This window comes from Vicia villosa, unplaced genomic scaffold, assembly GCF_029867415.1.
Source record: "Vicia villosa cultivar HV-30 ecotype Madison, WI unplaced genomic scaffold, Vvil1.0 ctg.000863F_1_1, whole genome shotgun sequence".
Lineage (NCBI taxonomy): Eukaryota > Viridiplantae > Streptophyta > Magnoliopsida > Fabales > Fabaceae > Vicia > Vicia villosa.
The window spans coordinates 246,671-271,387 of record NW_026705390.1 but is presented as its reverse complement, the minus strand read 5'-3'; the positions used below and the strand labels follow the sequence as shown (position 1 = coordinate 271,387).

General features: G+C 33.2%; 2 protein-coding genes across 4 annotated transcripts; both read right to left on the bottom strand.

Annotated features, from left to right (window-relative positions):
• Positions 1–31: 31 nt before the first annotated feature.
• On the bottom strand, positions 32–1,651 carry LOC131631761 (small ribosomal subunit protein uS13z/uS13y/uS13x-like). Its single transcript, XM_058902523.1, has 4 exons — positions 1,513–1,651; positions 1,256–1,416; positions 967–1,155; positions 32–289 (listed from the first exon to the last, which is right to left on the bottom strand). The coding sequence occupies exons 1-4, from the start codon at positions 1,513–1,515 to the stop codon at positions 184–186; spliced, it is 459 nt and encodes a 152-aa protein (XP_058758506.1). The 5' UTR covers positions 1,516–1,651; the 3' UTR covers positions 32–183.
• A 5,530-nt stretch (positions 1,652–7,181) lies between these two features.
• LOC131631777 (protein GIGANTEA-like) lies at positions 7,182–15,765 on the bottom strand. 3 transcript variants are annotated; one of them, XM_058902541.1, is made up of 14 exons: positions 15,520–15,765; positions 14,800–15,019; positions 13,758–13,829; positions 13,544–13,598; positions 13,277–13,419; positions 12,807–13,078; positions 12,612–12,667; positions 11,928–12,168; positions 11,690–11,840; positions 9,229–10,986; positions 9,014–9,082; positions 8,519–8,737; positions 8,052–8,144; positions 7,182–7,775 (listed from the first exon to the last, which is right to left on the bottom strand). In XM_058902541.1, exons 2-14 carry the CDS (start codon positions 14,896–14,898, stop codon positions 7,476–7,478), a joined length of 3,528 nt encoding a protein of 1,175 aa, XP_058758524.1. In that variant the 5' UTR covers positions 14,899–15,019; positions 15,520–15,765; the 3' UTR covers positions 7,182–7,475. The 3 variants fall into 3 exon arrangements, with proteins under 3 accessions (XP_058758524.1, XP_058758525.1, XP_058758526.1); XM_058902542.1 differs by having other exon boundaries at positions 14,800–14,928; XM_058902543.1 differs by lacking the exons at positions 13,758–13,829; positions 14,800–15,019; positions 15,520–15,765 and having other exon boundaries at positions 13,524–13,598.
• Positions 15,766–24,717: the final 8,952 nt, after the last annotated feature.

Here is a 24,717-nt window from a genome sequence, read left to right as displayed (position 1 = left end):
AAGGATACACCGGAAAAAAAAACCAACACAATTAAATTAATCAGGCACTTGAACACAAACCAAACAAAATTGAAATTGTCACAGTATTCATTCAAAAACCATACAAAATCAATATATAAATCATGTCTAATGTGCTTATCATATGCCTCAAAATATCTAATCTCCAAATCAAAACATAAAAGCTTATCGCTTCTTTGAGACACCAACTGTCTTTCCTCTGCGTCCAGTAGTCTTGGTGTGCTGCCCACGAACACGAAGGCCCCAGTAATGCCTCAAACCACGGTGGTTTCTGCATATTAAAAGGATGTAAGCCTTTAAATGTTACCACAACAGCCAGAATTTAATTAACCAGCCAATACCCTATTTCTCCACATCAATACTTCAATATGATATCAACTACAAAATTGTCTAGAAACAATGCAGAACTATACATCATCTCATGACACATCTTGTCCCAGCATAAAAATGAATATAGCATATGTTTGGTATTGCGTTTGGAATTACATTTTGACATCCAGAGGCAATTTTTATGAGAAAATTTAGAAGCTGTACATTGAAGCTTTTCTGTTAACGTGCCTTTTGAACACAATTTTCTCCAACATGACAATTTACCAAACAGGTGCATATACTAAGTAATGCAGAACTCTGTAAAATAGCTTATACTACAAGTCATTCGATAGGAACCCAACTTTATGGCCAAGTTTCAGTTGCCTAAATTTAAGCTTAAAAAGAAACAATTTGCTTATACAAGTCCAAACTTCATCAATCCTAGAAATTGCTGTTAAAATGCTAACTTAAACATACCCTGTAAGTTAATATAAATAACAAAACTAATTTAGGAAAAGATGTCCTAGAAAATAAAGGCAAATAATCACATTTTTTCTCACACTTCATAACCAGACCAAACACAAATGAAATCAATAATGAAGAAACATTTGATTGAGAGGTATTGCTCTGAATAAATACCTGATTTTCTTGAGTCTCTCCAGATCATCCCTCAACTTCATATCAAGTTGATTGGAGACGACTTGAGAGAATTTACCATCCTTGTAATCCTTCTTCCTATTCAAGAACCAATCAGGTATCTTGAATTGACGAGGGTTCGCAACCACTGTCATCAAATTATCCAACTCTGCAGCACTCAATTCACCAGCCCTAAATATCCCAATAACAAAAAATCACACATTTATCATCAACGACAAAACAAAATAGGATTTTTACATATACAATCGATAGAACTCAACTACAAACCTACCTTTTGTTCGTGTCAATATCAGCTTTCTTACAGCAGATGTTAGAGAATCGCCTTCCAATACCCTTGATGGAGGTCATTGCGAACATGATCTTCTGCTTTCCATCGACGTTGGTGTTCAGCACACGCAGAATGTGCTGAAATTCTTCGTTCGCCACCAAAGACTATATCACACATAACACAAAAAAAAAAAACAAGAAATTCAGTGGTTATGAAGAAAAATCGGGCAGAGAAAGATGAAATTGAGATCGGAAACATACCATTTTTGCCTAGCCGCGGAGGATTTGTTGAAGAGGGTGGTCGCCGGCAAGGCTGTGTATCACTGTGGCCACTTGAGAATGCGAAAGAGATTTTAGGGTTTGTGAGTGTAGACTTTATATGATGTGCTCATGGGTAGATTGACTATTTTACCATTAATGAGTTTATGGGTAATTTTATGGCCCAATCACCTTTACGATTGTAAAAACTAAATGATGTTAATTAATTAAGTTTTATTAAATTTAATGTGAGTAATTTAATTAAGTTTTCACATGGAGTCTTTGTTTTCGCCGCTTCCGCGTTGTCGTCACCGGTCAAATTATCAAATATAGGTGCATCTAAGCCTCCTAAACTATCGTTTTGGGATATTCTCACTTAAGACCAAGGAATCACTATTGTGAAGGAGATAGTGGACCTAATTGAAGAGACTTATAAAAGTCTCACTTGAAGGAGAAAATCGATTGTTACCAAAGGTCACGATGGATGAGAGATTTTTTTCAGGAACTGTGCAATCCTTGAAATGAGGGGCTAGTCATATACTTGATGTTATCTATGTTGAATTTTGTGCATAATTGTGTGTGAATTGATGCTATGGTATGAATATGGTGTTTAGTAGATGTCTTGCTATGTTCATCCATAGAACTGAATCTGTGAATCTGAATCCCTAACTAATTGAGTAGAAGTTAGGTTTTAATGAGTAAAATTGATATAGGATGATAGATTGTTGAAGATAGATGAATCCTATGTGTTAAAGTGTGTAGAAATTCTATTTTAGATCCAAAATCGCAGACTGTAATGGTGGAAAATGAATAGAAGACGAACTAGTACGAGTTGCAGGTTTTTGATGAAGCTTCTGATGGTTTGCGTATGATACGCGTATGAGGGACAATCCCAAGGGCTATACGCGTATGGTACACAGCTCTGTCCCGTCAAAACGCACTTCTCTGCCAATACGCGTATGATACGCGTATGAGGAAGAGGGCATACGCATATGGTGATGTGGTACGCGTATGACGCATTTTGTGTGGAAATCAGCCTCTGCTGATACGCGTATGACTAGCGTGAGTGCAAAATTTTCCCGCTTTGTGATTTTTGAAAGTTTGATGATGCGTAACTTTTGAACCGTTGGCCTGTTTTGAGTGTCGTTTCGAGTATGATGAACCTTAGGAAATAACCTTTGTATTGAATGATGATTTGATTGTATTTGAATGATGTTAATATATATAAACATGCTTTGATGATGATGATGATGATGATGGTTTGAGTATGAGATGATGTTACTCATAGATTCGAAGATGGTATAAGTATATTTTATATATGTTTGCATTCATTCATAATCATTTGTTGAGGGTTGTATCCAGATAATTGTTGTGGATCAGTGAAGGACATAATTCCAATTGTGTGGAATTTGTGCTGGCAGGGCCGTATCTTGATGATGTTGGATCGGTCGATGGGTTATTCCCATTGATGATGTTGGTACCACATGCATAGTGTCAGTTCATTCATACGCATGATTTTCATAACATGATTGAATGTGTTTCAGTGCTAGGAATTGATGATGTGTTGAGTGTATGATGGTGATTGTCTGAATATAATACAATTGGGTGAATAATATAACTATGATGTGTTATTATTTATGATGCAATAATATTTATTAATTGTGATGAGACTCACCCTTACATGTTGTCATTTTCAGATTGAGGAATGGCGGCTTTAATGCTCGGTGGGTATGACTCGTAGAGTTTATCCGTTTATGTTGGGTCGTGTCGGTCATGCTCTGATCTTGTAGCACTGGGAACGCTAGACTTAGAGTTTAATTTTGTTATACTCTATTTGGTTGTTTGAATTATGTTCCGTTGGAACTGTTTTGAAAGATGTTTTATTATTCCATTGTGATAAACATAATAATGTTATTTTGGTGAACGGTCCTATTAAGGCATGACTTCAGAATATAGTTTGTTTATTTGTTTTAAATAATTGTGGCACCCATGTGTTTATGTTTTTACTCTGATTATTCTATTAATTGTCGTGGGGTTTAGAAGGGTGTTACAATAGTCATTATCATGTACAATACGATAAGAGATGCTAACTAGAGAGTCCCCCCTTACCTTAGCCAAAAGTTCTTGATTGATCTCTCCCTCTTCTGTTCCTCTTTCACGTTCTTCGAGTTTCCAACTTCTCAGTTCTTTTCATGTTCTATCTTCTTTCCCAATTTCCTTATTATTTTATGAAAAATAACATTTTAATTAGTAAAGGGCTTTACTAACATAACACCCCCTTCTTACTAACATCACACATGACCCAATGCCATAAACCACTCTTTTCCAATTTATTTTCATAAAACCAAAATAATTCTAATTATTAGTTCAATTTCCAATTAAATTAAAAATTAAAATATACGGGTGTTAATGATACAATTACTATTAAGCTATCGTTGGGAACTTTCTTTTGGAATGTAACAATGATTTATGCTAGTCATGTGTACACTTATCGTCTTGACTTATAGCTCCATCTCATTGACCATGGGAACATTGTTGATGGTCCTTGGATGTTGATTGGAGACTTTAACAACATCATTCATCCAAATGAACAAAACGAAGATGATTTTAATCATTTCTAGGGCAACTACTTTGTTGAATGTCATTAATAAACATGATTTAGTTGAAGTAGACATGACTGGTAGGAAATTCACTTGGAATAGGCCTTGTACTTGTAATCGAATGGTATATCGTAAGGTGGATAAGGCCCTGATTGACATTGATTGATGCATTGCTTTCTTTTATGCATATGTTGAGGTGTTGTATAAATTTCAATCTGATCACAACCCCATTATCCTTAGGTGTGGTCTTCTCATCCAAGACTATGGACTGCGTCCTTTCAGATTTAAAGAAGCTTAAATCACTCACTTGAAATACTCTAATATAGTTTAGAGTGATTGGGAGAAATTCCCATATGACATTGTAACTTCTCTCCAAAATGTGCGACACGATTTTATTCTTTTTATTAAGGAAACTTTTGGCAATATCAGTCAATGAAAGCACAAAGTTGAGAAGAGACTCATGAGTATCCAACACTCTTTGGAGAAAATAGATTTGTCAATACTAGTTTATCTCCAATAGGAGCTTCAATAGGAGTATGATGAGATCCTCGCTTAATAAGAGATTCATTGGTCAAGAGACTATTGATGATTGGATTAAATAAGGAGATTGTGACACCAAATTTTTTCATACCAAGATAGTAATCAGACGGAAGAGAAATAAAGTCCATGACCTTCATCTTCTCAATGGTGTTTGGTGCAATGATGATATTATTCTTAAGGAAGAAGCACTAACTTTTTAAAGGTCTTTTCTGCCCTACATCTCTTATACTCATATCTAGTATGGGTAATTCAACTATGGCTCTGATCCTTACTAAGAAGTCCAAGGCTCTTTGATTCAACGAGTGTTAAGGAAAGAAGTTACTTATGCATTGAATCAAATGCACCATTTCAAGGCTCCTGGCCCTGATGGATTCCATAATATTTTCTTTAAACAATTTTGACATATAGTTAGAGATGGCATTGTCCAAATGATTTTAGATGCTTTTTGATATGTAGCTTTCACTCCTCTCTTTCTAAGACTCTTATCACATTAATTCCTAAGGTGGACTGCCCTTAATTTTTTTAAGGAATTTAGGCTCATTAGCTTGTGCAACACTATTTATAAGGTTAATACGAAGAATATGGTTACCAAATTGCTTTCTTATCTAAATCACATAGTTTGACCCTTCCATAGTAGTTTTTGCCTAGTAAAGGGACAATTGATAATGTCATTATCCTCCAAGAAGCAATTCATTATATGCGTAAATCAAAAAAGAAAAAGCTGACATGGTGTTCAAAATGAATCTTAAAAAGGCCTATAATCATGTTAATTGAGATTTTTTGGAATTTTGTTTGAAGTGAAACAAATTTCCTACTATTACAATAAAGTTGATCATGTATTGTGTAACCAGTTCCTCTATGTCTATTATTTGGAATGGGAGGCGGCTATCAAATTTTATTCCGACTAGAGGTTTACGTCAAGGTGACCTCCTTTCACCCTATATATTTGTTACCTGCATGGAATTCTTGTCGTTGACAATCAACAAGGCAGACGATAAAGGCCATTGGAAACCTATCAGGTTATCTCGCAATCGACCCCCTCTATTGCATTTATTTTTTTTCTAATGATGTTCTTCTTTTTTTGAAGGTTTCTAACTCTCGGTCAGGGCTCATTTTTTATATCTTAAATCGTTTTGCCATGTTTTTTTGCCAAAAAGTGAATGTTTTTAAATCAAAGGTATTCTTTTGTGTTACCACTAAGAGGAGCAAAATCGATTTAATTGTCTCCAATATAGGTATCAAGTGAACACTTACTCTAGAAAAGTAATTGGGTTTTTCTATGTTGCATTGTCGTCTTTAACAAAAGGACTTTGAGTTCCCAAATGAAAAAATCAACCAGAGGTTAGCATTTTAGCAACATAAATTGTTAAACAAGGCTGGTCGTTTGAATCTGATAAGGTGTATCCCGAACTCCATCCTAAATTATTATATGCAAGTGGCTTGTCTATCTCACCTAACTTGTGAGTTTATTAATAGAATGACTAGAATATTTTTTATGGAAAGGTAATTCTAACTCTGGTGTACATCTCATTGGCTGGAATAAAATCACTAAGCCGAAAAAGTTGAGTGGTCTTGAGATCTGAAAGCAAGATAGACGGATACTTCTATGTTTGGTCAGTTGGTTTGAGGTCTCCACTGGAATTGTGATCCCTTATGGGTCCAAGTTTTGAAGCATAAGTACATTAGTGAAGAAACACTCCTGAAAAAGAAACATAGATCAGTTACTTAGAATATAATTATGAAAGCTCTCTCTACTCTTAAAATGACTTTGAATTTAGATTGGGGATGTGAACTCATATTTTTATTCAACATAATTAGATAATTAGATTACAGATTTTGTTTAAAAAACTAATTAAATTCAATTTGAATTTGTTCTTTTTAATATATCTATTGTTTAAAATAGTATTTTGATGTGTTTCATTTCATGATTGAAAATAATATCTATATTTTATTTCATAATTATTATTTTCTTAAACAAGATTATTACTGGGAACAAAGAAGAAACTTTTTTGTAAAAGTTTGATCATTAATACTAAGATATGGAAAGAAAAAAAATCGGAGAAATTGATTATAAGATAAAGTGTGATTCAGCCAGCTATATATGCTTGTGTTCAACTATACATATCAATTATCAACCGATGGTTCTGTAATAGTTGAACGCTGGACAATTTTAGCTAGCTTTATGATTGCATTTTAAATTCAAAGAATAATGAAATATGTTATCTTGATTTGATTAAAAATAATGTGAGGTCATGAAATGATATATTTATGATAAAAGAGATTGATTTTTATTTCTGATAATATATCAAAACACATTTTATCCTCGGTGCAATTTCAAAACACATTTTAGAAAACAAGATGATAATTGAACATATATCATACAATTTGACCAAAAAAGAAGAATGAATATCACAATTCACAACTAAAAGGACAATGTCAAAGTCACTAAGCATACATTATTAGTACAACAATTAGAATTGAATTTCATGACAAACTATATCAACATATATATTACACAAAATGAGACGAGGATAATAAAAGAAAACCTGGTTACATCTTGTCTTTACAACTGTACATGTCTGTTAAATTAAAGCACAGTCATTAGCAAGTTCATGGTGAACGTTTGCTCAGTGTCTACGTAGAGCACATACATAATACAAAATGAGCTTTCTATAAACAAACTGAAATCATGACTGCGATTTTGTATGACGACTAACAGAATGATGTTGGCTTATACACAAACACGTTAGTTCCAAAATCATAAATGGCTTTTCAGTAAGTCTAGTGAAAAATGGTCACAGACTAAAATGGTTTTTCATTTCCATTTCATATGGAAATAGCACAGCCTAATTCTTTGGCAGCAGTGTCAAGAAACTTAATAGGCAATCCAGCTGAAATTCTGCTGTGAGCTTCACATGTCAGGCATTTTTCTATGTCAGCTTGCCAATCAACAACGTCCAACTTGAAGTATGGATAAGAGGGGTTGTGGTTGCCGTTGATTCGCAGTGGTTTAGGACTACACCTGATTGAGCTGGTATTCAGAATATCGCGAAGCACTGACACGCTCAAAGTGCGGACATGTGCACTTGGATGACAAAGGCACCTGATGGTAGCTGCTAGACGACACTGCAAGAAGTATATTCACAACAATCATATCAGACAATGATTTTGTATTACTAAAAGACAAATAACATATTTTAAGATTTTGCAATTGTTTTGAATCAAATGTGACCAAAGTATTTTTCAACTAAGTGAAATTGGTTAAATGGATCCAACACCATATTGTCCTATCATGAGCAATGTGTTTAATGAGAGAGTAAATTTGCAATATTTAATTTACATATTGCAATCACTATCTCTCTGCTAAACTAATGTAGTTTTCAATAAGGGCAGTTTGTTTACCTTTAAAAGGTTTGAAAGGCCATCTGCCACAGCCATTCCTGGCTCTCCAAACTCAAGCACCGGCTGAATTGCTCTAGCTGTTGCTTCCAAAAGCTGGTCATTATCAATAACATAGAAATATGAATATTAGCAAAGCTTCAACATAGAACCAAGTATATGATATTTCAATTCCATAGGAAAGAACCATGGAAGTCATTTATCAGAAATAATTATATGTGCTTGTCTGAGTTAGAAAAAAGTTGATGTAGTTAATGACTTAATGTAAACAAATTTAAGGAGTTAGCTGGGAATCATAAGACAACCGTGCTATGACCAATAAATCCTTCAGTAGAAAGACTACTATGCTGGGGAGGAAGTGAGAAATGAGGCAGTTTTTTGGTTGTAAGTGAGACAGACCCTAATTTAACTTGGTCACTGATGAATAGAACTTGAAAAGTCAGAGAGAATCTACTGTTGTAACATTCTACCTCTAGCTGTGGTAAAGTGCAAGCTTCTCCATCAACAAGCATCCCATCTGTGGCTCGTAGTAATAAATCTGACGCACTTGCCAGAATTACCAATGACTCGGAACTATCATGGTTCCTCATAAGCTCCACTATCAATTTTACAATCCGCTGATTGATTCTCCACATCTTCTGACCTAGATCGTCATCCTTGGCTATCCAGGGTTGCAATTCCTTTTCCGCCTGCCAAGCAACATGGCCACAAAAGTGACAAAAAGAGTGAATGTTTGAAATGATAACAATATAAAAAGTATACAAATGTGAAACTATGGTCAGATGAGATATTGAGCATCAGCTATTTGAAATTTGTAGACTGAAATTCGATTTTTTTTTTGCAGTCTATTAAACATTGGTATTTTTGGAAAGCAAACTGGTAATAATTATTGCTAAACAAAATAGATGTTCAAGCAATGACCAAAGTAATTTGTGCAATCATTCATAACGAGGTAGTTTTTTGACCTGAAGAACAACAGCTGTAGCTGCTTTGGCCGGCGCGGCTGATACTACATTGCATAATGCATCGACAACCTACATAACATCAAATCACAAAATTGTTAGTAATGAACCTTTTCGGAGGAAATAAAACCTAAAAAAGATACTTGGATCCACAAGATCACATTGATACATATATCATTAACAAAGTAAGTTACTGCAGTATAACATTGAACTTGTACCTGTCTCCATCCCTGTTGTGCAGAAGTGCTTTCGGAACATGGTTGAGTTTCAGGAGATGCAATCAACTTGTGCCATAGTAGGGAAACTACAGAGAAACATAACTCCTGTTTCTCAGACAGCATGGATATCAGAAAAATTTGTGTGTTGCAATTCAACCCAATATGCCTGTCCATTGTGAGGAAATTGGCTAAGTCAGAAGCTTCCAACGAAAAACCAGTGACACCTTTACCCAAGTTATACCCTGATGCTTCTTCATTTGAACATGGAATTCTTCCAGATTTATGGCTATGTTTTGATGGTGTTGAATCTTCCGAAGGTACAGTAGATGTCTGCCTAGAGTCAGAGCAGCCACTGTTTTCGCTCCGATTCTTTCTTTTACCATCATGACAAATAAGGGAGTCCTTGTAAATTGGTGCGTGAATTAAGGTTGCTTCTAATGGTTCTGCTTTATTCACTATAGATGCAACAACTTTACTGTGGATATCTATGAGATTATACAATGATGATGCCCTGGAGTGAATTTCTTTATTCCATTTGCAACGTATCAAAACCGACAGGGCATGCATGCAAGCTTTTGACCGTCTAAATAGTTCAGAAACATGTGCAGCAACCATAGCTGCTGCCACTATCTCATTTGAGCTGTAACTCCATGGGGTGCCAACCGAAGAAGGCTTTAATGAAAATAGTGCCTCTAAAATAGCTAAAATTCTGTGAGTATGGCGGACTGCCGATTCGAGACCATTCTGCAAATCTTGGGATGATCCATGAAGTGTAACGGGCTTAGCTATTTCTTGCCCATTATTGGAAAGTGAATGATTATTTCCCCGTGAAAGCAAAGGAAACAACTGAAGCTCACAGGCAAGAGCACAAACAGCAGCCATAACATAAGAATCAAATGCTGCTACAGGACCTTGCTTCTTCACTTTCCTATTTTTTCTTTCTTTCCGGATTTCAGATATTGCTTGTAAATCCTCAATGATTTCCTCAACTGAATAATTATCTTCACCTTTAGGCTTCTTGCTTCCACTGAATTGGGCTTCGTGACTGACACAAACGGTCAAGACAACAAAAAGTAGACGGGAAGAAAGCTCTACAGAGGCACACGATTCTAAAAAAAGTGAATGAACCATAGTGCGGAGTTCTGCCACAGCAAGGTTTTTAGAGGCTGAACCAATGCCAAAGAGGTAATTTGCTTTTCCGTTTTGTTCTCTACTGGATTCGGGTGGAAATGTCCTCTGAAGAATAGCTTCCACTGTAGCAGCAAATATTTTCATGAGACATGCTTCTGATGGGCTTCCACGAGGAAGATATTCCAGGACCTTAAGTAAAGGTATATACAAATTCCACGACAGTATGGGCGGTTGGAGTGGGGCTGCAACTATTATTTCTGGAAGATCAACAGCTGACGAATTAGCAGGAATCAGGCCATAAGCAGCTTCCCAAATGGTGCAAATTCTCCATTCAACTTCTGGACCATGTGCACACAGCATTGATGCAATGCCTTGGGCAGTAGCGTCAATAGAAGCCTCAGCAGCGGGAACTTCAATCTGCTTGCTGTAGGATGAAATATAACCGCCCAAAGGTTCATGCTGAACTTCAACTCCATCAACTTGTCTAAGTGGAGGAAAGAGCAGTGCTGGCTGCGATAGTATACGGAAAAGCAAAGCAGCTGCAGCATCAGCAGCTATGCCAGCTCTCATGGACATTGCAGTCCCTATTGCACGCAAGAAATGCAAATGCATCCAGTTTCTAGGAAGCTGTATCAACATAGAAAAGAAAAAACACATCAAAATCCATAATAGCATGTCATCCTGTAGCATCCAATCACACACAGATGAACATAAATAATGTATATAGCATGCTGCATTTGTTCAGAGAAGGATTAATGTAGCCAGAATGCAGTGTGAATGCTACCATTCTGTTCTGCATTGTAATCAGTCAGTAGTACAGGTTTTGCTAATTTTCAGTTAGATTGGTTTTCAATTACTGACAACTAATGTTAGTTACAGCTAGTATATTAATTTTAATCTAGAATACTAATTTACAATGCTTAAATAATAAAAAATGAAAAGGAGTTGGGTTATCTATGAACATTTAACCTGTACTAAATGATATGCACATTGATAATCTGTTATTTTGAAAAAAATCTTAAATAGGGGTATGCTATGCTACCTCCAAAGTCCAAACTCATGCATATGACTATAGGCATAGCCGTTAAAATTTTCTTCCCCAATCCAAAAAAGTTGAAGAAAATCCAATATTAGACCAAACATTCGACCATAAAAAATGAACCAATGCACGACCTGAGACAAGCACCGTGTGTTATCTCATGAATGATCAACTGATTTAGTTTTGTACTTTCCATTCAAAACTTATTAATGAAACCCCATAATAATAAAATGTTGGTTACCATCAATGCCAGCATCACAGCTATTCTTTGTCTTTGAAGATTTTACTTACCCTTATGCCAGAAGCATACTCTTCAGCAGCTCGAAGAAGCTCCACAAGCTGCACAGCAGCATCAAGTGCATCTGGAGCCCACGAAGGGGGTGCTTCTAGAAGTCCAAGAAGAAGTCTTTGTGTAGCACTTGGAGTAGCAATTGCATAATATCTGCGAAATTTGGGTACACACATTTTTTCAGGCAGATGAACACAGTGAACAACTAAATAACAAGAATGGTCTTAAGGTGAAAATAACCTATGAAATAAGCGTGCATATGGCTCTAGAGCTGGTAATCCAGCAACAAGATGCTCATCCAGAGCTGTGGTTGGAGGAGGAAGCAATAATGCAGGAACAGCGGCTGCTGTTAAAATAGCAGTTTCATTGCGAGCAACTTCATCATCACAAACACTTAATATAACACCAGCACCATTAGCAACAGCCCATCTTGGAGTCGAAGGCACGAGTTGAGGATGCTTCCCAGAACCACGGGAAGAGGCTAGATAAAAAGCAAAATCACAACATAAATACAGGAATCAACAGGAAATTAGCAAATGATAACCTTGGCTTTGCTGGATAAAAATCAATTAGCTGATAACATGGCGGGTTATTGACGTAGTGATGGAGGAGGAAAGACATGAGAAATTAAAAGGGAGAAGATGTACAAAGAGATTAAGAGCACAAATGCCTAATTCTATATGCATTATAAACCGTAGGCATAAACTATAGCTTATGGCAATAAAAACCTTTGAGTGCAGCAGTAGTTGAACCAGATTTAAGTGTTACAAAATACACATTCAACCTAACCAAATTCTCCAATTTCTGAAGAAATGTCTCAAATTTTCTGATAAATATATTTGTTTACACTATTGTAAAAAGAAAAAAAACATCATTCAACGAAAGAGCAGTAATCTGTATTAGTAATTAAGAAAAATAAAGTACCAGTTGATGGAGGCTTGAGTTCTCCTGCAGCATATTTGCCCATAACACCACTGCACCTGTTAATGCATGGAAATATTCGTTAACATCGGCAAAAATATGCACGAAACCAGGAACCAGAAAGCATAACGCATTATATGTGATAAATAAAAAAGAAGCTATAGATGCATAAATCACTAGGATTATAAAAATGCTTACCACCGGAAATAGTCACTTCTAATGCCTACAGGGGCAGCCAACAAAATATCGGTAATCCAGGGGGACAGGGGCCTAATAGGTTTTTTCTCTTGTGCCAAAGCATTGTTGACAGCTTTCCCATTAAGAGGCTCACTAGTTGTTGCAAGGCTGCCACTACTGCTTCTTTCAGTCTCACTCGATTGCCTTTCCATTTTGTAAATGGGGCGATTGTAGTGAGTTAAAATACGCAAAATTTCACCACATGCCAGAGCCCATTGTTCTGAATATTCGTGCTGCAAAACAATGAAAAGAAGAAATTAAATGATAGAGCCTCTTAGTAGACACTGAAGCGGAATAAATGCTATGCATAATAGGTTAATAAAATGAGAAACAGAAAGCAACAATATATTTCACAAGCAAAGGACTTATTTCTATGAAACTAATTATATATACAACATAGATAAAATATTGGTCGGGGAATATATTTATACCTCATTTTTTGGGCAGACTAAAGATATCAAAGAAGCAAATGGAGGACTAGTCTTATCATAGACTAGTGTACCGTCGATAATACATGAAATAATTGGAAGTACAACTGCATGTCCATGCTCTGGATGATGAAGGACAAATGTTGCTGAATGCCCATGAAAATAATAAATAGAGAAGTTAGTACACATAAAGTGGAAATAAATTTGTTGTCGTAATATTTTTGTTGACTCAATCAAGATTTAAACTAACATGGGATAAAGCATAAATACCCAAAACATCATCAAAGAGGAGAATTTCCTTCGACGGGTAACGGTTGCGGATCAACTGTCAAAGTAATACAGAAGAGTAAGTTGCAATCAATACAAACTTTTGGATTTATCATGTCAAAGACAAATAGACAAAACAATAAGAATTGAATCCATGAAAATAGTTAGCATATTTCTAGTTGCTGTTCACAAGCTTTATCGGTAAATAGAGGTGTACCTCAGCAATATCGTCGGCAAATTGCTCTGATGTAAACTGAATCAAGTACTCAACATATGCAGCAATTTGATCCTACAGAAAAGCAATAACAAGGTCACAAAAAAACCAAGGAAACAGAATTACATTGAGCTTCTAATAGAGCATAATCTATAAAATGCTTTCATATGGAATAAGGTTCTTATAAGTTCAAGACAGCATAAATAACAAGACAAACCATTCCAACAGTCAATAGATCGCAGTCGTTCGAGGAAGATCAAACAGTTCATATTCTGTGTTCATATTTTAAATCCAATTTGGTAAAGTCAGAATATCAATTGTCTGACCTTCATCCAACGGCCAAGATATGCTTATTGTAGCATATGCGTGGATTTTTGATTGCAGTGAATCTGAAATATTCCATCACCATGTATTATTTATATAGTATTTGTGACTGCGGTGTATGCATATAACACCATCTCAATATTTACTACTCCTCTTGAAGAGTACCCATATAAAATTTTCAATTTCCTCTAAGTGCTCATATTCTAAAAGCTTTTTACCAATCATTGGATCATTAAACAAAATAGAGTTTAAAGGCCATACACTACATGGAAAAATATTGCTAGACATCCATCCAATCAGATCTCACCACATAAATCTATGTGAAGATATTTTATGAAGTAATATAACAAAGTGATATTTTGTGAAAATATAACTAGATACATTAAAATATTTTCTTGTCATTAAACTCAACAAAACAATAAAAATAGGGATCCTTCCTTCTCATCTCCTTATGGTACTAGTAAAGGAACCCATAAATAAAAAAATAAAAATTAGAAAAATCATAGAATTTAAATAAAAATATATTTATTCAAGAAAAAGAGAAAAAAAATAAAACACTAATAAATCAAACACTAGTGAAAATCCTGCCTATGTTAGCTTTGCTATGCATAGCCGATCCCAAACTCAAATAAAAAGAGCAGGTTGTGTTAGGCAATCGACAGCCAACGTAAATCTCTATGACATGGATCATCTGAAACATGCTAAGACATTAAAATTATACCTTTTTCTGCTGACCATCTTGAGGAGGAGGCCAAAACAGTGAGGAAAATTGAAGACGATCGATCCACCTTTCACTTGTAGCAGCCATAGTAGAACCCATCAAAAACTTCCAAGTCTTCAACTATTGCTTCTGATTATATATGAAAAGCAATTTTATCCCAAATCCATCCAAAACATGCTACCAATCAAGTATGAAATAATATAATTCACCGTTCAGTTCCCTGTATTACCAATTCATCACCAATATTTCATCATCATCATCATAAACAAATTTCCAAAACTAAAAACTGTTTTTTTAACAGAAAACAGCAACAAAATGCATCTGATAGAAAATTGTAGCTATTCACTACAACAACTAAGTTGCTATGTTGAGGTTGAATCTGTAAACTTCATAAATATTTATTTTCAAATTAAAAAAATATTAATTTTAAATGATGAAAATATAAGGATGAATCTGAAACAGAGTCCAGTCAAATAGAGCAAAATGAAATTTACAAAAAAATTAAAACATTCAAAAGAAAATATATCAGCTAATATTCAGAAGCTTCTAGAAATGAACAAAAAAAATTAAGAAAATAAAAAATAAAAAAAAAAATAATAAAACCCCAAATATATCTAAGAACAACTCAGATTCATAATAGAAAAGCTTTGAAAATTAAAAAAATAAAATAAAAAAATTGAGAAAAATTCTCAAAAATAAAATAGAAAGAGATATATGTACCTGTGTGGTTAGAGCTAATTTCTGGAGAAATTTCCTGAATTGGAAGGGTTAAGAGAAGTAACGGTTAAGATGAGAATATTGTTGTGGAAAAAAATTGGAGTTAGAATGATTTGTGATGAATGAAGAAAATAATAAGAAGGGTGTTGTGGTGGTGGTGGTAAGTTTATAGTTGGAAATGGAGATGATAAAGAAAAGAAAAGAAAAACAAGTGGAGAGAGAAGATCTTTTACAGCCCTGAGATGAGAAGCCTAGATCGACTGCATACGTGGCCATGATATTTTCCTCTCTTCTCAGACACTCAATAATGCCATGTCATGTTACTTCCCTATGCATGCATCTATGTATGTATGTGTTTAGTATCATCATGGGATGCCATGCCACCATCTTCATCGATGCTATGCCCGGTCTAATAAGTAACAATATTTTTATTTGCTAACAAAATTTTTTGTTGAATAATTGAGTTAACACTTAACAGTATAAACTGTTTTTTTTCTATAATAATATAATAATTTTTGTGTTTGCGTGTACGAATTTATATGTGTTGTATTTTTTTAGTATTATTTTTCATATAATATAAATATAATTAAAGCTATGATGTGACAAAACAAAATAATGTTAACAAATTTACTTGAATAATATTATCATTTTTTACAATTTAAATATATTGTTTAACAAATAAATTTTAATGTATGATATGAATTGCATAGTATTAATCAAGTTGGTTGATGCATCACATCTATAGGTTAATAATGTGAACTTTCTCTTAGATTCTATCGGGGAGTTTTTTGAGAATAGAAAGATAAATCTTTTATTTTATTTTGGAGGATGTTTTGCATAGAAAGATAAATCTTTTACTTTATTTTGGAGGGTGTTTTGTGCAGAAAGATAAATCAATCTTTATTATTATTACGGGGACTAAAAGTGCATTTAAGTCTTACTATTATAATGTTAATATTAATAATAGATCTAATTGTAACTTTAGTCTTTCTATTTTTTTTTTTATTTCGTTCCCCTATTTTATTTTATTTTTGCAAAATTAATCTCTATTTTTATCTCTTTTTTAACAGAAAATTCAAAAGAAAAACTAAAATTGTAATTTTAAAAATGGAGGACCTAATCACTAATCACTAATCACTAATCACGATTTTTGTTTAAAAATGGATATTACCTTTTTATTTTATGTTATCATTTTGAGTTTTTACTCAATTTCTATTCATAAAAAGGTAATATCCATTTTTTCCAAGGATTTTCTCCTGTGAAAGACAAATCACTAATCAATGATGACATTAATGAAAATCTTATATTTCACCTTTTGCAATTATCGTGTGCAAATGCTTAAGAATCTATCATTCAAGTTTTGTGTGGTTTTTCTTTAGCAACTCGGGTATAATTTCATGTTGTTCCTTCTAATCATATGTCTAATTTCTTTTCTTTTTATTGTAGAGAAGGAGTATTCCATTTCCATGACATTAGGATTCATGACACTATCTAATTAGGTGCAAATTGGATTTCAATTTTCAAGAAAGGATTTTAAAGTCTAGATAACCCAATTTTTAAAAATTATGAATATTGTGAAATATATCGAAATGAACACTTCATTGCAACAAGATAGTTTAGTCAACCTCTGCTAGCGGGTGGATAAAGCTTAATTGTATACGGCCAGATGTGGAGGTTTACTTTGTGGTGCAACTGGTAGATAGATCAAATGCTATTTTAAGAAGATTAACATCTATGATGCTTACACTGCAGAAATGCGGGCAATGTGACATGGGCTGGAAAAATTAGAGAGACAATATTTAGAATTTAGTTTTGAAAATTTATCCAAATACTCTTTGTTGACATGATCCTTGACATAACCATGAATGACAGTAACATGCCAACGCTTGTCTAGAGAAATTACAAGTTCATAACCAAAGATTGAAACGCAAGAGTATATCACACATGGCGAGAAAGTAATTATTGGGAAAATCTAAAGTCACTCACATTGGTTACAATTAGCTTTAACTCTATATAAACTATCTCAAGCTCTATTTGTAATCAATGTAGTATAATTTAAGATTTTTATAATAGAATTAAAATTTGGTCTAACTCATTCTTATAGAATCAATTTATAATGTGATGATTTTTCACCTTTATATATATACTCATGTCACATATTATATTATTTAATGTGAGACTCTTAACAACTTCAACTCTATAAAAATCTACATCTTTAACCACTGTTTTATAGAAATTATAAAAAAGATTTTAGTTAGAGATTATAAATGGGGTGGTCTCCTCCCAATATTTGGTAGCGTGCCTACTTAATTTCTTTTATTTTTAGATATTTGTCCCTCAATTGTTAAAAAAAAGAAAGTATATTATCTCCTTGTACTTTTATGTATATTTTTTTGTTACAAAAAGTTTAACTGAATTGGACTATGGAGCTCATTAAGATCAAGGCAAACTTTAAAATTTAAAGAGCGTTTACTAAAATACTTACACATCAAAAATATTTTCACATTGACAGTGGGAGTTAAACTCACGACCTTTCTATATGTCATTATTTTATGTATACTAATTATATCAAAATATTTAGTTTCATTGATTCTTTTTAATTTGTTAGCCTATTTAAACAATAGTTGAATTGTTTATTTACAAATGTTCAAATGAAATAAGCTTTTAAGTAGGCTTGTAAGTCAATCAAACCTTCGAAAAGATCAAACTTAGACCTAAAAATAAATTTATGATAAGTTTCAGGTAAAGCTTAGACTTTAAATTTTTTAATAGATCAAACTCAAACTTGACAAAGACTAATTCGACTCAGCATATAAAAACAACTTAAATTTCCCCTTATTTTATGCATTGTCGAGTTCCACCTCTTCAAATTTACATTAATTATGATTTGTCATGTCACTCAAAATAATTCTATTTTATTAATATTTTTATATATTATAATTGTATTTATTAAATTAATTATTTATTCATGCAATGATAAGTACCACTTTAATAGAAAAAATAATATTGACAAAACTAATTTTAGGACCAAAGTTTATTATTTGATATTATATACAAAAGAGAAATGATATTTAGACACTTCAATTGGTGTCTAAAAGATATTATTAGTCTATTTTTGAAATTTGTTATTTGAAAGGTTATTAGTCTATTTTTGAAATTCGAATAGATGTATGACACTAAAAAGTGGGAGAAATATAATATCTAAAATTTGGTATTCAATAACTCTATATAAAAAATTGAAGAATTAATGGAGTCGAGTAAAATTTAAGTATAATGATATTTAATAAATTTTAAAATTATTGAAAGTATATTTGAAACTACTATAAATTTTATAAATTATTATAACATTGTAGTTTTATTAAATTTTTAAATAGTTTTTTATTCAAAATTACCATGATTGATTTACTATGATCCTGACAAATCATATCACTGTCATAAAAAAAAAAGACAAATTAAATCATATCACTATCAATTTTAAAAACTAGAAATTGCAAAATGCAAAATTGTGAATCCACTTTTGTGCTAGTGGTGAGTAGTCCATTTCTGATTTAGAAATGGCATCAATTAGAATTAGGTGGTCATACAATATCTATTCATGTTCAAATCGCTTGGCTTGCCATAGCCAAACTCCAATCTCCCTCTTGATTTTCTTCCACCATTACCATTCATTTCCATCAAAATATGATACTATATTCCCCAACCATATCCACACAATAATATCCATTGGAACCTACAACAAAGTTTGTTCTTTGGCACACCCCAACCACAACCAAAACCAACCAATTCTCTCATTATCATAGCTCAGCATAACTCTCACTCAAAACCTTGCAGTTTTTATTTGGTTATTGTCCCGTGTAAGCTCTATCTTCGCCTAACTACCATATTTCAAATATAAATTACAATTTAAATTAAATATTTTGTGCTGCTTGCTATCTATAAGATCTTTTAACAAATGTTATATGAATTAGACATCTGTTACTCACATTCTGATCATAATTTGGTAAATAGGTTATTTAACGCAATCTTATAAAACCGATTAATATGGTGAAAATTCTCATTTTGTAAAATTATTTCTAAATTCTATCTTTTATTCATGTGACTTTAGAATTTCCTAATAATATTTAAAAATATTGTATATATTATGTGTGTAACTATTACTTAATCATTATTTTTACAAATATATTTAATTTGATTTTTTAAATTCTAGATGAATTATATATTATAAAATTAATAATTAATATTTCTTGTAATTTACAAATTATTTTATTAAAAGACAAATAAATTTTTTAAAAGAGTATTATAATTAGAGATCGGTGGGTTAATATTTTTATTTTGTCAAATAACTTGTGAACTTTGAAATTGGCCTTAGCGTGATGGAAAGGTAATTTAAATATTAATTTTTTGTGAGCATTATTTTAATATTGGCCATTGTTCAAAAAGTTAAAATAATTGGAGCTAGACATGGGTCAACAAAATATTAATTTATCAAATTCTTGGTGTCTAGTGGTGTCAACTTTGTGCTAGATATTTATGTTCTTCCTCTTTTTTTTCATTTTTTAAATCTCATCTTAGAAACCAAAGTGTCAAAACAAACCAAAAATAAAAATCTCATTTTTCTTAAACGTGTTTACTCCACATGAAATGCTATGTGTGAATCCCACTACCCCAACATTTTAGCACGCATTTATAGTTTATCTTACTAATACCATATTTAGCAAATGCTAATAGGTTCTTACTTTTTAGTTGACTTAATTTAATTGGTCACTCTTACATTTTTTTCAAAAAAATAAATAATTACATATTGATTATATATTAGTATATAACTTAGAAAACAAGAACATTGAGTCATTCAATAAAAATTGTTTAAAGTGGAGAAACAATTAATTAAGTAATGGCTAGTGCGAGTTAATAGTTTATAATTAGACACGTTAGTTGGTTTTGATTGATTGAAAGATACCACCACTAATTAGTGCTCTACTTGAGAGGTGATTCTTCTTTTTTCTTTCTTTTTTTTTTTTTTTTTTTTTTTTTTGAAGGGAAGAAATGCTTAATATTAAACAGCAGAAACATCAACAGACATAACAGCAGAGTCCCTAGAGGGAACACCATCAATCCAAGTTCTTGAGCCTAAAGAGTGCCCCAAACCAACAAGGTTGTGAGCATCAAAATTCAGATTTCTACCAATGAACATAACAGAACCAAACTTAAAATTCCTAAGGAGAAACCTACAATCGACCGCAATTGGCTCGATAACCGCATTAACCACTGTGGAATTGACACAATCGACTACCGTCTTGGCATCCGATTGTAGGAGGATAGCTTCAAACCCCAACGAATTGGCAATGTTCAGACTCCATCTCATAGCTAAAGCCTCTGCGACCTCAGGCTGGATATCCAAGACTTCTTTGCGGCTGGCAGCATACACAAACCTGTGGTCACGGTCCTTGAACACACAACCGTAGGCCACACTACTGTCCGGGAAAACACCAGCATCACATTGCACAATGGCCAGGTTCACAGAGCCCTCCGGCCAAACCTGATGCTCCACCGTAGGCAGACTTTCCTCTGGCCTCATATTGCCACTGATGAACTCAGATACGCTACCCAAAGCCTCCCGGGCCACTCTCACCGGCGAGGAAACCTTGTTCTCGTAGACTAGTAAATTCCGAGCCTGCCAAATTTTCATCAGGATCGAACATAGCAGTTGCTTACTGAAAATGTCCCTGCACTTCAGAATCGAATTAATCCAATCCCGACAGTCAGAATCACCAGGGATGCGATACCCCAAGGAAGAAGAGAAGAACGTCTGTTTTGCGAAAGGACACTCCATAAAGACATGACGGGCAGATTCAGGTTCAGTACTGCAAAACGAACACGAAGTGTCAAGCGAGATACCTTTTTTGGCGAGGTTGGTCTTCACCGGTAGAATATCCTTAGCCAAGCGCCAGATGAAATTACGAATTCGAGGATGAATGGGTGCTTTCCAAATATTCTTCCAAAGACCACCATGCTGACTGCTCGAGGTACTTGGAACAGCAGCCCGAGCAATTTTAAAGTAGCTTTAATGCATAAAATAATCTAATTTTATATTAATTAAGTCAAACTCTTGCAACAGAAATAGGGGAAATGGTTTTGCAGTTGCGGTTTTCTTCTTTTAATTTATACAAGGCATGGTTAAGAGATCATGTAACTTATGTGTTTTTAATCTTCTATTTTTCTTTTCCGAGATATGTGTTTTTAATCTTGTTCGTTTTCTTTATTTTAGTACTCCATGTGTAATATTTTGTCCCCTAGAGTTTGGATGCATACATCAAAAAATACTATTAAGGTCGAAAATGCTTTTTTATTGTCTGAGATTAAAATTCAAATACATCTATTATAATAAATTATTTATTAGAAAAACACTCTTATTTTTGTAAAAAAAAAAAAGTTTGGATTTCACTCTCTACATATACTCTCGTTGTCTAGGGATTGAATTCCGAAAACACCAAACTAAAACGAATTTTACATTACCATGCATGTATGACTGACTTCATGATCATAACACGAATTTTACTTGCAAATAACATTCTATGGTATTTTGACATCAAAAGACGCAAAAGAAATTGTAATTATAAATAATGTTATTGTATTCCATTGATCATTAATGAGAAAATTTAGTTTTGCTTTGTATGAAATATGAACATTGTGTCTGTATTTTGAAATCCTAATACTTGTATGAATGTTTTGAAAATTGAAACTCTTATTGTTTTAATGGTGAATTTAAATTGTATTTTATTTTATCGGTTATAGTTATGGTGCACCCTGATGTTGTCACCAAAACTATTGCATCTAAGAAAGTTAAACCAGGTGATGTTCAGTTTGATATTGGAACATTATTCACCAATAAACAAAAGTCTGATATATGTGACCATATGTTTCAATGGATCCACACAAAGGCTGTCAAATTATGATTCGGCATTGTTATTGGGAGGTAAGATTCTAGTTCTGATAGAAGACATGTATTTGTTACGAAGAAGTCACAATTATGAAGAATGTATATGGAAGTTGGAACGCGATGACACAAGAGCAAGAAAATGTGGATGTCCTTTTAAGTTGTGTGGGTACCACAAGGCGAATAATACATGGACACTAAATGTGATTTCTGACATACCTAATCATGTTTTGTATCACAAGTTAGTCATTCATCTCATTGTATGTCATTTGAATTCTAAAGAGAAGAAGAGTGTGTCTAATACGACATTGAACATGGTTCAATCCAAAAACATAATCATAAGTTTGAAAAGGAAAAGACTTGAAAGTATCTTAAATATTAAGCAAGTATACGATATTCGCACCGAAACAACAACGCGATAAAAGGTCAAAGATCTGAAATGCAATAATTGTTGAAGTTGTTGGATGATGATCATTATGTATCTAGGTACAAAGTGAGGATGAAAAAACTAGTCGAGATATATTTTGAACTCATCTTGATTCCATCAAGTTGTTCAACACATTTCTCACTATGAAGATAATTGATTCAAGATATAAGACCAACAAGTACAAACTTTCACTTTTGGAAATTGTTGGTGTTACTTCTACATAAATGACTTATTCAGTTGACTTTGTTTTTTTGAAAAGTGAAAAAGAGGATAATGTTACATGGGCTTTGGAAGTGTGTCAGACTATGTTGAGAGACAAAAAAACATGCCATGTTTGATTGTCACCAATTGCGATACCACATTGATGAATTCAATTGCAAAAGTGTTTCCTACATCATATAACACAAAATGTAAGAGGTAGACTTAAGCTTGCGGTAGGGACCAAACAAATCAAGGGTGAAGACAGGAAAATGGTCAAACCTAGTATGATATTGGAAAGCATAATAGATGTCTGAAATTTTATAATAAACCTTGTTTTGAAATCTTATTATAACACAAAATTACACATCAAAGAGCAGCTGCAGAATATTGCGTATCCAAAATCCACAAATACGAAATCACCCACAGAATTGGTAGAAACAAATGGTATTTTCAAGAAGGTCAAACTAACACCGAGTGACAATTTAATCAAGCGGTCCCCATCCTATTTTAAGCATGTCAAATCACTTTTCCCGAATCTCCTATTTAACAGTCTAAAAGAATTTCAATTAAAGGTGCTTGCATCCTTAAACCATTGTTTTCACCCTCTTTACCACATTCTCCACCTTTACCAAAAATGATACACATTGAATAGATGTCGGTTTTAATGCACAAGTATATTGACTGGATTGTAGATGTTAAAGGTGGCGATAATAATGGTATTATCACAATGTTTCGGCTTTGATGGGTGTTGGTCGTAGAAACAAAAGTAAGTATTTAAGATTATTGTCTCCATAGGGGCTGATGCAATTTCAAAAGTGATTCAACATTTTCTACGATTTTAAGAAAAGACGTGTAGAAGTTCATTTGTTGTAAGATTAAATGATAAAATAATGGTAAATGAAATTGGCATTTTAACATATGAGAAAACTTATTGGGGTTTCATTTAATCTTCCTATTTTCATGTCTTATTGTTATTAGTAATATGAATTTACAATAAGCAATTAATATTACAATGTATCGTGCTCTATTTTTTGTTTATGTCGATATCAACAGTGTAAAATCAATCATATTGAATAATAGACGATCTCCCAGCCTACTAATAAATGATAGCATTAAGATTTGACACTATTTGTGAATGTTAAACCTAAATCTATAACTAGAGTTTAGTATATAGTAGATGAAAATTTTTGGTATAGTAAATAAAAATGTTTCTCAATATCAATTTAAAACCATGAAAACATGTTTTAGTTAGCTACTATAAAATAAGCATTAAGTATGAAGATGATTATCAATCTTAAAGCATAATTAAAATGACATAGAACGACATGATCGAGATTGATACATGAGTATTTTGATGACTACATATAATCCTAACAAAAGAGAAATTAGCTAATATTACTCATGGTAGTTGTACAATGAAGATCTAAAGGAAAAAATTGGAATAACATTTGCGTCAATTTCTCGGATAATGTTTCTGTCTTCAATCTTCCATTTTACTTTCTCTATTGTTGTATTACTGAGTTTTGGGTGTAAAGTGTACTACAATGATGACCTTTGTTATCTTCAAATGAATGGTTGTGACTGATAGTTGTAAATTTTCGGTGAGGCATTATTGCTTAGTGAGACCTTTATCTCGCCT

Coding starts and splice junctions, on each gene's coding strand:
- LOC131631761 (XM_058902523.1), bottom strand. Junction 1,156..1,255: donor GATATTGACACGAACAAAAG/GTAGGTTTGTAG, acceptor TGGGATATTTAG/GGCTGGTGAATTGAGTGCTG. Junction 290..966: donor GAGAGACTCAAGAAAATCAG/GTATTTATTCAG, acceptor TTTAATATGCAG/AAACCACCGTGGTTTGAGGC.
- LOC131631777 (XM_058902541.1), bottom strand. CDS start 14,898: ATGGGTTCTACTATGGCTGCTACAAGTGAAAGGTGGATCGATCGTCTT. Junction 9,083..9,228: donor CACAACAGGGATGGAGACAG/GTACAAGTTCAA, acceptor GATGTTATGTAG/GTTGTCGATGCATTATGCAA. Junction 7,776..8,051: donor GCCTTTCAAACCTTTTAAAG/GTAAACAAACTG, acceptor TACTTCTTGCAG/TGTCGTCTAGCAGCTACCAT.